This window comes from Struthio camelus, chromosome 4, assembly GCF_040807025.1.
Source record: "Struthio camelus isolate bStrCam1 chromosome 4, bStrCam1.hap1, whole genome shotgun sequence".
Lineage (NCBI taxonomy): Eukaryota > Metazoa > Chordata > Aves > Struthioniformes > Struthionidae > Struthio > Struthio camelus.
The window spans coordinates 8,874,228-8,889,288 of NC_090945.1; the positions used below are offsets into that span (position 1 = coordinate 8,874,228).

The 15,061-nt window shown below is 44.0% G+C and overlaps 1 protein-coding gene across 1 annotated transcript; it reads right to left on the reverse strand.

The window, feature by feature from the left end:
- Positions 1 to 325: 325 nt before the first annotated feature.
- Positions 326 to 9,007, reverse strand: PAQR3 (progestin and adipoQ receptor family member 3). The gene is made up of 7 exons (XM_068941321.1): positions 8,716 to 9,007; positions 8,425 to 8,587; positions 6,627 to 6,782; positions 5,637 to 5,834; positions 4,097 to 4,187; positions 3,648 to 3,796; positions 326 to 3,164 (listed from the first exon to the last, which is right to left on the reverse strand). The coding sequence occupies exons 1-6, from the start codon at positions 8,898 to 8,900 to the stop codon at positions 3,654 to 3,656; spliced, it is 936 nt and encodes a 311-aa protein (XP_068797422.1). The 5' UTR covers positions 8,901 to 9,007; the 3' UTR covers positions 326 to 3,164; positions 3,648 to 3,653.
- Between the last annotated feature and the right edge of the window lie 6,054 nt (positions 9,008 to 15,061).

Sequence of the window (15,061 nt, forward strand, 5' to 3'; positions counted from 1 at the left end):
ACAAGACGCTATTTTCTTGGAAACTATCTAGATCAAAAAACAGTAATGAAATTGAGTTAATCAGTAGATGCACATGTCTAACAGACCCTGAACATGCTCTTTCCAAATATGGGTCATGAAATAAGGAGCAACAGAATAGTGCAATTAGAACAGCTGCCATGCCCAACCAGGCTGTGGTCTTGGTAATTGAAGAAACAGTCTCCTTACGTATTGCAAAGTCTGGGGAGTTGCCAGTGGTTCTGTGGCTGAGCAGGTCACATATTTCACTTCACTAACATGAAGCACTTGAGCATAGTATTGAAAACAAGAAGGATGTTACCCCAAGTTCACATCCAATGAACAGAAATTTATTTACAGGTTCAATATTTACATAAATCAGTGTCATGCAGCTTGATAAAATTTATCAGAGTAATAAAAATGTACAACTCGTCAATCAGTTTCCTTATCCAATGAAAACTGCTACAGTAGTTAGAGTTTACACAAAATCCTAGCAAACTATAAAATCAATATACTCTCAAGACACAATCACACATTGTTCAAATATTGTTGTTCACATAACACTGGAAACAGGCTTTTTTACTTGCAGGTTCCTTGTTAGGCTTCAGTAGTAGTCATTAGTGCACGTGAAACTTGCTTGGCTGTCAAGTTTAAAAAAAAAAAAAAAAAAAAAAGTTCAGTGTTCACAGGGAAAAGCTCAAAGGCCTGGGAGTTAAATTCTAAATACCAAGTCAGTTCTTGCCATGAAGTGTTTTTGGAGTTGAGAAAAACACTGTGCTGATGAACTTCATCTCCCATTAACACTATCCTCTCTTAACAAATGCCAGCCTACCAGTACAGGAGTTAGTGCCCTAAATTTTCCATCTCAGATGAATGTTGACATGCTTTACTGTTCAGTTCCTATTGCTATTCTCTCGACATCATCTCTCGGGTCATACAGCCACCAAGAGGGCCAGAGCACATGCCCTACAAGAAAAGGCTGAGGGAGCTGGGCCTCTTTAGCCATGACAGGGAGGTGGGGGCAGCTTAGGAGGACCTAATAGCAGCCTGCTCTGCATGGAGAGGCATGGCCAGAGGATTAAGTCTGTGGGTGCAAGCTGAAGCAGGTGCAGTACTGACTACGTGCGAGGAGAAGGGCTCGCTACCACGGGGCCTGAAGAGGCTGTGCCGTCTCCTTTCTCAGAAGTTTTCCAAGGTCCGACTGGAGCGAGCCCCGCGCTACCCCAGCTGAACTTGGTGCTGGAGCAGCTGAGCAGGAGGCTGGACTAGTGGCCCACTGCAGTCCCTTCCCCCTGAAAGATGCTGTGATGGTCCTGCTGCACTGGCAGGGCTCGCAGGCAAGTACTGAAGGGAGAAATGTGCGATGCTGTCACTATTGGTTAGCTAAAAGCCATTCAGGGAAGACATCCCCTCTGAGAGGAAAAGGCAACATCAGAGGAGAGACAAGGCTGACAGGTTTTCTTGTGTGTTATGCAGCTTTTAGTATTGTTGCCTAAGGTTTTCCTAGCCCAAAGCTAGGCTATGTCATCTCTTCCTTGGCCTTGTGTCGTAAGACAGCTTGTTTCAAAATCGCAAAATGCTACCATCAGTTTGTTTTAGGCTGACTGTTGTCAGCTTATCACACAGTAAGAAAGAAGATGTTTGTACGTTTCCAAAGGCCACATTGCAGAGTCCATGTGGACTTCTAGTGAAGTCAGCTATACCATCTTATGATAATGCCAGAACAGAACGTTTCTGCCTGTAGCTGTAGCAGAAACAGTAACAGGTTCACCTGCTTTCTGACAGTATTCATGCTGATCCAGTTGCGTCTTTAAACTGTTCTGGTCCCAGATCGTAACCGTTTTGGCTTAAGAATGGACAGCAGCGTGATGCATGCAGAGGAAAAATGACAGACTAATGCTGACTGACACTCGATCATGCTATGCAGCAGCATTTGCTACCACTGCTCAACCGAACTGTAAATGCAAGCAGCTGTTGTACACAAGCCACTTAAAAGTGTTGATTCTAATCAAGAAATCTGAAGACTTCCAATCCAGTTTGGAAAACCGGCGGCCATCAAGCTAAATCATGCTGAGTCACAGCTATCTAAAAACCTGCATGTTTCAAGTCTCCCTAGCGTTCCTATTACAAAGCATGGTTTAACTACAGATCATAAAACCCAAGGCAATTATTTTTTACTGTGGAAAAACTTATGGCAATAAGTCTTTTTCCAGTAAGCAAGTGCTGGAAGTACGGCATAATATACCATGTAATAGAAGGCCCAGTTTAGTGATTTGAATCCACAGCAGTATCACTACTCAAATAAGGTGTATTATTTATATCTGTAAGAGAAAAAAAGAAACTCTTCAAAATATTTCTTTGCAACTGCCTGCTGATTGTAAGAGCGCACAGAACTTGAACACTGCTACCCTCAGAATATTTCAGAATAGTACTTTTACAGGCACCTAAGGGATCTAGGTGTTTGAAAAAACTGCTGAAGTAATGGCACGGTCCGTATTGGGGGAGCTGTTATGAAGATTTATAATCAAGCAAGCTATGGTGGATGACATCTGCTGTCATCTTCCAAGAACAAGGAAAAAAAGCTTTTCTAGAAAAGTCCAAGACTCCACTGAATTCCATTTTATACACTACTGTACTGATGTTAAAGCATAAGCACATCACTCAGACAATGACTCTGGAAGATGCAGCACACTATCAACGTGATTTAGAGCCAAGACCAGGTCCAACAGTTGATCATGGTTCTAAAAGAATGCTGTTAGGAGCTTCGTTTTTCCCTTCGTTTTTCACTTGAACCAAAACCTGCAAATCGCTGAACTGGTACAAGGTCTGTTAGCTCATCAAGAGCACTTACTTCTGTTGTTCATGCTTACCATCAGGAAAGGAATACAGTGATCCATACGCTTTCTTATGTGGCCCACCTTTTCATCACCCGCTCTGGGAAGAGCGGTTTTGTACTTCACTGCAGAAAAGGAAATGATTTAGAAGGAACTTAATCTCAGACCTGGGCATCGTTGTTTTCTTCAAAACTCCTGGTAACGTACATCCCAGCAAGTGGGGAAACAGTCATGAAGCTGGAGAGGAACCGCCTCAGTGCTTAACTTCATAGTTCAGCATTTAGGCGAGGTCCAGATCCTCATAATTAGAAATTTCATCGCAGTGAGATGCCTCTAAAAGACAGGGGAGAGACAGGTTTTGTCACTTAATATCCACAGGAAAAAAAAAAAAAAAATCACCTCTTCCTTGATTTCCCAGAAAACTCAGATAAATGCCTAATAAGCTGAAAAACCGGCAAAAACCTTAGGTTAAGGCTTTGCAGGAAGAAAAAACTGGTGATTGTTACAGACTTAAAATCATGCAATGGAGCTGTAAGGGACCCAGAAGACATCCGTCCAGCCTGTTCTGAAACTTGGCCCATGACTGCTGCAGGTTTTTGGAGCCTCATGCAACACAGCAGTATACATTAGTGGAGGACTTGGTATCGAGCTGACTACTTCATTTACGCAGAAGCAGTATGCCAGTCAGCATTTTCTTTGGAGGCGCTAAAAAGATGAGGAAGGTTAACTGTAACACGCAACATGTTTAAAACCACGATCATTTAATCCTATACGTGGTAGAACTTCACCTTCCCACGAATATGAAAACTGCTCTACCTTCAGTCACACATCCATGCTATACTCAGGACAGGGCTTGCTGTGTCTGTATTGCATGATATAAACTGTAGATTGATGCCACCAATACAACATCACTACTGCAAGGATATGCCATACTTGGTGACTAGATCCGAGGTAGTTCAACTGTCCTGTTGGGAAGGAAAAGGAAAAGGAGTGAAGTTGTTAAATACAGCAATAACTCTCTCAATGTAATTAGCTCTCACTCTGCTCAGCTCCACACTCAGCTTAAGTTTTTTCACAAACTTTATCAGAAGTTATGTCTAACTTTTTTGATTCAACTACGCACAACGTTTTACCCTATACAAGAATGTTTAATGTATAACATACTCAACCTGCGACCTCATTGTAAGTTCAGGACTCGCAGCAAGGTTTGTGACACTGCAGGAAGCTTAACTGCAGGAAAGAACACCTTGAAGAGAATTTCATACCTGGGAAGTATCGTTCTGGAACTTTGGAAATATAGAAGAGAAAAGCTACTGCAGCAATGAAGTACATGACAACCACACGTGGAGCAAACTCCTGCAAAAGAAAATGAAGCTTTCCTGTTACGTTACAAGGTAAAAAAATGAATGAAAAAAAACATTCTCAGTCTACAAAAAAAGGCATGACAAAACTGAATCTTACTTCACTACCTGTGTTATCGATGGAATAGAATCTGATTGTTGATATCATGCAAAAAGGCCAGGCTAAGTGAGGAGGAGAACTTCATCTCAAAAGCTCATTTAGTAGTTTGAATCACAGTGATGACTGGAGAGGTTGGAGAGGAGCAAACACTGCTAAAATAGGTCATGCAGTCAAGGTTTCCCAGCTGCTAAAATTCATGACCACGTTTTATATTATGTGCCAGATTAAGTCATCAAGCTGGTGACTGGAAAGCAATCTATTAGTATGAGTTGCTTGTTTGTTTCCCTTAGCCGGGAGTTTTGTTGCCAAAAACAGAGTAGTTTTCACAAGTACAGGAACACAGCAAGTAGTGCGTCTACCCTTCTGCTACATGAGGACAAACTAAACTGGAAGAAGGCTGCTCATCTGGTTTTTACAAGCCTAGCGTTAACGCCTTGTCTAAAGATTACATGTACTCCTAAGTGTTCTCCTCCAGCAGGAGCTCTCGATCACGCTAAGTCATCATCCTAGAGGACAGCTCTCATGAAGTGCCAGTCCAAGAACTTGCACAGTTAGCACCTACTAGGGAAAGTAAAGGTGGTTTTTGGCATAATTAGGTCCCTGGGTAATTACATTGATCTGTGTTTTTCATCTTGAGGCACAACTTCACCCTCTTTAGCTCTGCTGCTCTTCCTGTTTTTCAGAGCTGAGTAACCTTGAGCCAGAATTCTAAGTGGTATAGCAACAGGAAAATAGTCCGGCAACTTCACAGTGACGTTAAGTGAGGGTTGTATAAAAGGCAGAGTGCTGCGTATGCAAATACTGATTTTTGCTGCAAGCCCTGGGAACAAAAGAGGGAGCAAATTATCATTTCATCACAGTCTTCTGACTCCCCTCTCTTCTCTGAGAGCGTGGAGGCGGACAGCCCAGGGCAGATTTGCAGCCAGACAAACTGCTTCTTGCTCCCCAGCTGGGGCGAGCTAGGGTGTGGTCAGCCTAAGCAGGCTGCTCTGCCCCACAGTCGCACGCACGTGTGCGTGTACACATATTTGTGTGTGTGTGTTGGTGTATATATAGAGAGAGAGAGAGAGAGAGTCACATTTGTACCTGGTTTTACTACTTCTTTTCCTTTATAAATCAGTCAAACAGTTTTAATCTATTCAACTGTTCACTGATTCTCAATAAATGTGAGCGCTTGCATTTACATAAGACCATCCAAATCCTCTGCTTAAAGAATTTCTTAACTACCATTATTTCCCCTCTCACTTCTAAAAGGGTGAAAGGGAAAATGAGAGCGCTCAGGAAAGATAGCAGGTGAAAACAAAAGGGAATCTTATTTGCTCTGTGTGTGGGTTTTTGTTTTACCTGTACAATAGACGCACCAATCCCTCCATTGAGCCAAACCCAGTGGACTGTAGGAATAATTCCATATCCAGACACTGAGCAAAAGATGACGGAGCGCAGCCTGTGCCACTGTTGCGTAAGGTAACTGGGATGAATCTGAGCAAAAAATACTGCCAAGATCATTGCCAGCACAGTGATTAAATATACCTGACGCCAGTACTGCGGAAAAAAGAAACGAAAGCAAATTCATAGGTTTTCTCTCATCACGTGTAAAGGTAAGCTCTTAGCAGCAAGTTCAGGTTACTAAACGCAGTGATTTTTCAGTTTCTCTGACGTTTCTGTGAGCACAAATGAGAGGGGTTGAATGAATGGACTCCTATTAATCAACTGACAGGGGAAGCGAACCCTATTGTTCAGGTACACTTTCTGTTTAAAAACCATTTATTTTGAGCACTGCCTTAATTCAAATGCATTTTTAATACATCTCTGCCTAAGCTGTGTAGTTCAACTACCAGATTTCTACTTCAGATAGGCTACGCTGCCTCTCAGGAAGCTGCCAAGTTAAAAAACATGGATAAATGTTCAGACTGAGGGAAACTATTTTTAGTTGTCCTCTATTAGGTGAACTGGAAATAAGCTTGTTTCAACCCCACGTAAGCTACTTTGTAGGAAATGATGTTTGAAGTACTTCTGAAGGGGACACATCCCATAATCAGCCTCATGCATTTGACAAAGGTAAACCCATACAGTTTACACTGACTTCATATAAATTTGTAAGTTTTCTTGAGGCTTGTGTGATTGACAGCTTAAAAATGAAAGCCTAAATTGGCCCATCACTTCAGCAAGCGTGGTTATGCTAGCATCTGAATGAAACTATTTGTTCCCACTGCCTGTCTCCCGACTAACGTACTACTTGCACGCTATGCAATGAACCCCTTTCCTAAGGCATGTAAACCATGACAATGAAAGCACAGGTACTAAATGTCATATGAACGAGTACTTTAAACTTACGTTATTGCAATAAAAGGCATAAAACACGCCTGATACATAGCAGCCCAGGATACCAATGGAAATTCCTGCATAATCTAATGCCATCCATCGCCGGCTGGTTTTCTCTGAGCGATGACAACAAAAAAGGTGATATCCTACTGAGCAAAGCATACACACCTACACAAATGTTCAAACAAAGATGCATTAGTTTTTCCTGAAAACTGAGAGGGATTATAGCAAGCTCGGACTCTAAAGCGTTCAGCACAAAATTAACTTGTTACATGTTTTGCGGTGTTACTTGGTGTCACACAATTATGATTCCTGTCAGTAATCAACTGAAACTAAGGTAAGCTTCTCTAGCAGACTGAAGGAGAAAGAGAAAACTTTGCCTGACTTAGTGCAACCGCATGTTGCACAGCTAAGAAAACTAGGCTAGTGAGGCCAAGGCCTCGAGGCTGAGAAGAAGAGCCAGCAACTATGGAGCACTGCCGTGCAGAAGCTATGTCTGCTCAAGTACAGTAGGTTGATGAACGCAGCGTGGCCACACTACCATCAGTAGAAACCAATGCTTAAATCCAACGCAAGCGCCCAGCACCAGCGTTGTTCCACCGAGGGAGCACGGAACAAATGAACCTCCTAAGCTCCTCATTTTTGCTACTGAGCTGGCATCAGAATTCCCCCCCCACCCCCGAGATATTTGTTTTGGGTTACCCTGCATCGCACAGTAGGAGTAGGGAAAGCAAGACAGAAGTACTTCCCTAGTCTTACCAGCTTTTAGTTATACAAAAGCTTTTTGTGTTCTTGAGGGAATATGGACAGCTTTCTTCATTCTAGCAAAACTCTTCCTGCTGGCCTTTCACACTTATTTTAGGGATTGTATATTTTAGTAGTCTGTTTACTTGTATATTTGAGTCTTTGCTGCTGAGAAAACAGATCTATTTTGAGACACACATACTCTTGCTCATAGCAGGTAGAAGTCATTTTCCTTCTGTGCTTAGGACAAATCCTTGCCATTGCCAACAGAAAGAAAGGTAAAACAGTCTTGTCTAACTTGCCTATGTCTGTTGCTGAAGTAAGATTATGTTTCCCAGGATGTCTTGTACAAAGTGTTTTTTTTTTTTTTTTTTAAGAACTGAATGAAAATATTTAAGGCCTTGGATAGCAAGGCAATATCTAATGAGTACAGGAAAATGCAACAGATTTAATCTCTTCTGTGATTTTTACTACAGAAAGTGGATTACCACTATCCTGCCTCTTCCTTTCCTATATTTATTTTATCAATAACCTATTAGTTAAGGCCTTGTTTCAGACTTAAGTTCTCTAGAGCAGGAGCGAGATTCTTGTGTCCTACAGAGCAGGGGCGAGAACGTCTGGAACAACGTGCATTTTTTAAGGGACTACACCTTTCTGTGACAAATATTTCCATGCAAGACGTATCTATTAAAAAGGGGAAGGACAGCTCCTTTCAGCAGGAAGTTGCTGGCAGCCATTTAAGTTATCGAAAGATGAGATTTTTGTAGAGATAACTAAGGCCGAGAACAACTCCTGCAAAATGAAAGCAAGGTGGGCGCACCACACCGCCCCGCTACACGTCCTTCCCCAAACATGGGAACACGAAGGGTCCAGCAGGAGCCCTAGTGCAACGGAAGAATCGCATCATACGGTAGCCGACATCCACCTTCCTGTTGATGCCCTTTTTCAGCAGCAATCGATGCTGGGCGTGCCAGGCGCGGCAGCACTGGCCCCGGACACCCCTCGCCCCCCCGCCTTAGCCCCCCTCTGCCTGCGAGCCCGGCCGCCGCGCTGCCCCGCGGCGCACCTGGAAGCAGAAGAGGCAGACGGAGCAGATGACGAAGTCCTCGCGGGAGGCGCCGGCCGCCGGCAGCACCGCCGTCAGGTCGTAGATGCCCAGCGTGAAGAAGAGGACGAAGCCGAGCAGGTGGCTCCAGATGTTGACGGTCTCGTTGGACAGGATGAAGAGGCTGCGAGAGGAGAAAGAGGAGGGGGGTGGGGGGCGGTGAGCCGCGGCCGGGCGGTGCAGCACGACGTGGGGTCGGTTTTTTTTTTGGGGGGGGGGGAGACGGGGGAGAGGAGAAAGGTGTGGCCTCACCTCTTGAGGCAGAGGCGGGAGGGCAGGTAGGCGCGGTAGCCGTCCGTGATGTAGGGGTTGTCCTTGAGGAAGACGGGGATCTGCTCGTAGGTGTAGAGGCGGATGCCGCGGGGCACCAGCACGGGCCAGTACTGGTAGCTGCCCAGCTCGATGTAGTGCGCGCTCCGCAGCAGCTTCTGGTGCATCCTGCCCGCCGCCCCGCCTCAGCCCGCCTTCCCTCCCTCGCCGCATCGGCGGCCGCGCCGCGCCGCCCGCCGGGGCTGGCGGGGAGCCCGCCCGCCGGACGAGCGGCCGTTGCGGCCGTTACGACCGTTGGGTGAGTAGGGGGGGGGAAGCAGTCGCGGGATTGTGGCGTCACCGCGCCGCTTCTCCGCCCTGCCCCACGTGGGTGTTCTCGTGCGGCGCCTGCGCCGTCCGCGCCCCCTCCCTCCCTCCCCCTCCTGCGGCCCGGCACGTGGCCGCCCTCGCGCGGCGGCCGTTGCGGCCGTTAGGCGGCCAATTGGGCGCGCGCGAGCTGGCGGCGCCGCTGCTTCCATGAGGTAACCCCCCCCCCCCACCTCCCCCCTGTTTTCCAGGTGGCCAGTACCACCGGCAAAACCTTCCTGAAGTGCCCCATGTTCGTTAATACCAGCGTTAAGCGTGTTTGGATGCGTGTAGGGCGGCGGGGGGTTATTTTGTGACAGATGCCGCCCCTCCCCCCCCCGCCTTTTCAAAGGAAACGGGCTATGTCGAAAGCCGTCCCAGAAAGGGCGGTTTTCGTCTCGGGGTGCAACAGGAGTTACAGGATTGTGTGCGATGTCTGTAGGCGCTCCGAATAGGACTGAAGTACTGCAAAAGGCAGCAACACTCATCAGTGATAAGCGTAGGTATAACTCGCTTGAAAAATGTAATTCTTGTGACAGGATATATATTAAAGTAGTATGTTATTCTCATGTCAGGGAATAGTGTTATCCGAAAAAAAAAACAACCCACCTTTCCCTGAGAAACAAACAGGGAAGGGTGTTTTTCTTTTAAAGTTGTAAAAGCCTAGTTGTTCAGGTAGACCTGAACACTGCAAACCTTTCTAAAACATGGTCCAAGAGGCAGACACGTGAAGTCAAAAAGCACTGAGAATTTCCATTTCTTGTGAGAATCATACTTGCACCTTGTAAGAGGCTGCTCTGCTTAATTGCGATAATGATTATTAGCATTTTCTTTTTTTCTGTGTATCCTGACGTACAAAAAAAGTATTTTTGGTGAAGAGGACTCTTCTGAAGGATCTATTTTGCCTAAAGAAGAAGAAGTTATGGGGTCAGTTTTCAGTTGCTTAAAAAAAAAAAAAGGAAAAGGAAGTTGTTCAACTGATTTCAGCTGAATCCCTATCTCCATATCTGGCTTCACTTTCAAAGTTGGAAACACAGTGTTTTGAACAGTAATCCATGCTCATTCACCTGCCCTTCCCTTCCAGTACGTTACCATGCAGTGTTCTTCAAAGGTCTTTGTTTCCTTTAAAAACAAAACGTGAAAGTACTTTCCTGAAATGGTCTGATAAGTGTGAAAGGTTTTCCCATGGCTGAGAAATGTTTATTGCGGAGGAAAAAAAAAGATGCAGGATGATGGGCATCTAAGAATGACAGTAAAGACCAGGTGTTACAGCCTTAGAAGTTGGAACGTAACCAGCTGCACTCCCTAACCTCCAAATGTCCATGTTACAGCATTTGGTTACACTAGTTAGTCCGTTCTGGTCAACAACAGCTCCTGAATATTTCTCTTAATTGGTCATTCCCTGAGATTTCCTTACGTGAATGCTCTGAAACTGTATTCCTGCTACCTGTCCACACATAGCTGACAGTTATTCCTTCTCTGTAGCTGTTTTCTGATCTGGGTATATTTTTCTTTTAGGTTTATCTCAAGACTTGAGAAAAGTATCCAGAGGAAGCATGTTCGATAGGAGTAATTCAGGAAAATAGCTTTAGAACTTCCTCATGTTCTCACCTTTCTGTAATGTTTCTTCAGCATATGTCTAAATAACTCATTTCTCTTAGTTTCTCTTTTTCTTTCCGTGTGGCTTCCCTCTTTCTGTTTTTTTTCCCCCTTCTCCCTAGGTTGTTATGAACGTCTCACTGGCTCATCAGGGAGAAATGTTGCTTTTTTATGTTGTTGGTTGAGATAAGTTGTCCAGTGTTTTGTTCTGTAGAGACCAGCAGTCAATAGACATCCCTGTATTTAGGATTTTTTCCTTCATTAATTCATGTAAGTTTGGGGGGAGGGTTGTTTTATTTTGTTTTTTTTTAACTCCACAAAGACATTTTCACTTACAAAAACATTGATTTGACTGAGAGTGGAGATGTTGTTTTCTTACTTTTTGCTTATCTCTAAGGCACGGTTTTCTATGGTTTTGTGGCTTCCTTCTGAAGCAGGAGTTACTGGGACAGTTAGCATAGGTTTTTAGGAGAAAGCTGTGCAGAGGAGCACATCCTGAACCAAGATCCGTAGACATAGATCTGACTAGAGGGAAGAGACTCAGGTAGTACTGCCAGTCAAGATGAGGATGGAGCACAGGATACCCCTTTTGTAGGCAGTACAGCTATGCTAGGCACGCAAGGAAGCGCTGTGTTATAAAAAAAAACCACCTTGCAGATAGACAGTGCTGAGCAGAGCTGAGTCAGCTGATACTCAGCTGATGGCGGCGTGAGTCTCATGTGTAAGAGGGCCACAGAAAAGTTTAGAATTCAGATACTGGAGTTTCCTGGAAACTGAACAGTAGGAGGCCTTGAAGGAGTTGTTTTGTAGCTTACTAGAAGGGGAAATAATTCCCAGGCTGTAAGTGTTTCTCTTCCTGGATGGATGAACAATTCGATTTCTGGTTGACCTGTATCAGCTGTGCTAAAAATAGGAAAGTGTCCTGTTTTGCCAACATATTGCACCTGGAAGCTAGAACCTCTAAAACAGGCTGCTACTGGGACCTAGCTAACAAGACTGATTTCTGCGCGGTGATAATCGTGCCTTGTTGCCAACAAATATCCCATTAGCTCTTCCGTCTGCAGCTCTCATGTCGAGAAAGGGGGAGAGAACATGTATTCATACGCACACATGCTTTTAAAGGAGTAAGAATATAGCTGCCACGTTACTTCAGGTGAATGAATCCTGACAATCCTGGGGAGCCGCTCGCTGCAGTTGTGAAACTGAGCTGGGGAAGCCGTGTCCTTGCTAGCTCCCCTGGTAAAGGAGGAGATTTATTGTTCACCCAACGGCTGAGTCATTTTTGTTAAGCCACATGCTTCTAGGAATGTTCTTGCCAAGCTAAAACCTGAATTGGTCTGAATTGTCCATTGAATCATTAATTCACTGAGAACATCACACCTGGAAAAAACACTTTGTTTCTAAGTCCTGTGCAATTTAAATTAAATTCCTGGTGTTTGAAAGGGTTCAGTCAGAAGCAATTAGGGAAGACACCACTTTTTTTAAAGAAGCTGTAATTGGCTGTTAAGTTAAAGCTTTGAAGCTTTGAAAGAAGAAGTGTTCCAGGTTTAATTACTAGGGAAAATTGAGAAACAATTAGGGCAGCTTTAAATTAATTACTTACAGTATTTGTTTTGAGCTTATTGAACAATTGTGTTGTAAGCGTAAGTGATTGAAATTAGCCATCTGGGCAAGATAGTTTTGAACTAAATTGACCTTCTTGGGTAAGTTAGTAGCTTGTCCTAATTCCTATACTGTATTCCTAATTTTACTGGTATAAGCTTAACTGGGGATAAAGACATATGCGTGTGAGAGGTTTCATGTTTCTCTTTTCTCACCAAAATCACCTGTGCAGACAAATGTGGGGAAGTCTTCTTTTCAAAGGGGGCTCCGAGGCGCTCGTAAATGAGGCGAGCTAACGTCCTGTTTCTTGACAACCCTGACTGCTCCCTGCTGAATTCAAATCTGCTAGTTATCAGTATTTATAGTTTGTTTTTTTTCAAGTATCTTACCTGTGTATGCCCTCTTTAGACTCAAGAAATAGCTAATAGTAATTCTTTGGCCTATAATTTAAGGAAACTATAGGTAAAGGACAGAAATTTATTTGAAGTAACTTTTTATGATACTACAGTATCTTTCTGTGTCTTGCTCCGTTCTGCTCCATCTCTTCAAGGAAATAAAAGGCCTTAAGAGAAAAAAATATCCAAACAAAACATTTCCTTAAATACTCATGACATAATTTGAGCAAAAAAAAAGTTTTTCGATTTTGAAACTGAAAGAATGACAAGGGGCAAAACATTCTCAATGCTCATTTTTGAGGCACTGATTCATCTTTTTGTTTTCCTACTTTCCACATTTCTAGCAGGACCAACAGATGGGAGCAAAATTTCGCAGAACTGCCTTGCAGACTGTGGCAGCTACAAAAGAGGAGGCTTACTAGAGCAGGTAAATAATAAGAGAATCTGGATCAGTCTGTTTGTTGTATGTGACTTGGGGAAATTCAGAGATGTGTATCTGCTGTGTGAGAATCCACCCCCCAAGCTTATTCTTTGGTCTTCCTCCAGATGTCACTCCAGCACTGTACAATCAGCCTGAACGTTTTTCCTCCATCCTGGCGGGAAAGAATTTGTTATACTTACCAGCTCAATCAGATGCCTCTTCGTGGGCTTTCTAAATAACAAAGAAGTGGGACCGTGACTTGGGTTCTTATCTCAGCAGGGCCGTTTCTTGCAGATCCCTGTCACTCTAACTCAGATGAGTGCTGATGCTCCTAAAGTGGATTTGATTGAGTATTTGATCCCATTCTTCTTAAATGCCTGGCCAAACACCTCCTGATTTTCGTTAGCGAGGGACTGGGGTCGTCATACGTTCCTTGTGAGCAAAGAAAGGAGAGGTGCCCCAGGGCTGCTTTTCCCACTGTGGGAAGCTGCTGCTGTAGGAGAACTTGGCTTGCTCCAAGTTTTCTAGAAGAGCCAATTCAGTGCATAGGAATGAAATCTGTCATCGGTCTGTCCTTGAGAAGATACATTTGGGGATGTTAGCTGAAGGTATTGCATGTCTTCCTTTTCATAACGCTTGCAGTTGAGAGACTTTCTCGTAACTGTGTCAGCGTGTACCTACATTTCTCTTTGCCTGTATATAAGTACGTTCATATTTTCTTTGGGATGGGGGGAGGCAGGTATATATCAGAATATTGTGTTCATGAGTATGTTTTAATGCAAAGCTTGTGAATAAAATACAGGCACTGGTTTATGGGCACAGCTACCAGATATTTATTCACGTGCATAAAGTGGTTTTGGTGCTGTATGTATGTGCAAAGACGACTTGCAAATGTCCACGTTTTTTGTGTGGAGCACATCCATTATGCCTGTAACTTCAGGAAATCAAGTTATTTAAAGCCCCTTGTTATCCAGAACAGATAAATCCTGTCACATGCCTTCTTGGAAGTAGCCAAAGCATCTGGGAAATCAGCTACTTGATGTTGATATGTAGTGGAGTTATATATAAGAAAATAAGGTTCATGGCCTTGTGGAAGTCAAGAGTTTTTAGAAGGAAAGACATAATAGGAGTCCCAGGGGCACCTCCAACCAACAAATTCCCTTCATGAGAGAGCATTTGGAATGCGAGCACCTTGTGTCTGATAACCGCAGTGACCTTAATACTAAGAATGCTCGATTTCAAGGCCTTCTTCAATTGAGATGCATCTTTCTTCCCTTCACTGACTCTGTTAGGGGTTTTTTTTGGTGAAGTTCTCTGTGGTTTCCTATACCAAACTCCTCACTGTAGAACCTGAGCAGCTTCCTGGAGTGCCTGAAACAGAACGCCTGACATCTGTCGTGGGGGGTTCAGGCTCTCTTTTCCTCTCCCCGTGGAGAGATGCATGTGCAATGTGTGCAATGAAGTGACTTGTTTTGGTACGGCTCTTCCTTTTTTTTTTTTTTTGGCGGTTTTGTTTTCTGATTCAATCCCTTTGGCTTTCAGCTCGGGCTTCTGAATCTCAGCATCTGTCAGTGGTGCGATAAATTCTCTTTGGTGATAAGAGAACAGCTGCCAATAGCAAGAGCAAGGATGGCATTCGGGCTTTTTCCTGCTGTGTGAGAGCTTACAGTCAGCAAAAAATGCGCTATGCACACAATGGAAGAAGGTGCCTCTTCTACCCAGCCTACTATTTTTTTTTTTTTCCAATTTAGCTGCATCTTTTCCATCCGTATTAAGCAGACACACATGAACAATTGTGCAGCATAATGGAGTCCTGAATCTAAAGGGCTGGAATTAATTGACAAATGGCTTTTTTTCTGGGTAGGTTCTGAAGGTGAGAGTGGTGAGGGGGCAACAAAGGAATTGTTTTTTGAGAAACGAGGGGAATTTTTAGGGAAAGAACGAAACTGTTTGGAAAGCTGCTTAG

What these genes read in the sequence shown, in the direction of transcription:
- PAQR3 (XM_068941321.1), bottom strand. Translation starts at nt 8,900, where the DNA reads ATGCACCAGAAGCTGCTGCGGAGCGCGCACTACATCGAGCTGGGCAGC. An exon ending in TCCCGCCTCTGCCTCAAGAG is followed by an intron (nt 8,588 to 8,715) that starts GTGAGGCCACAC and finishes CTCCTCTCGCAG; the next exon opens with CCTCTTCATCCTGTCCAACG. An exon ending in ATGCCTTTTATTGCAATAAC is followed by an intron (nt 5,835 to 6,626) that starts GTAAGTTTAAAG and finishes TTTTTTCCGCAG; the next exon opens with TACTGGCGTCAGGTATATTT.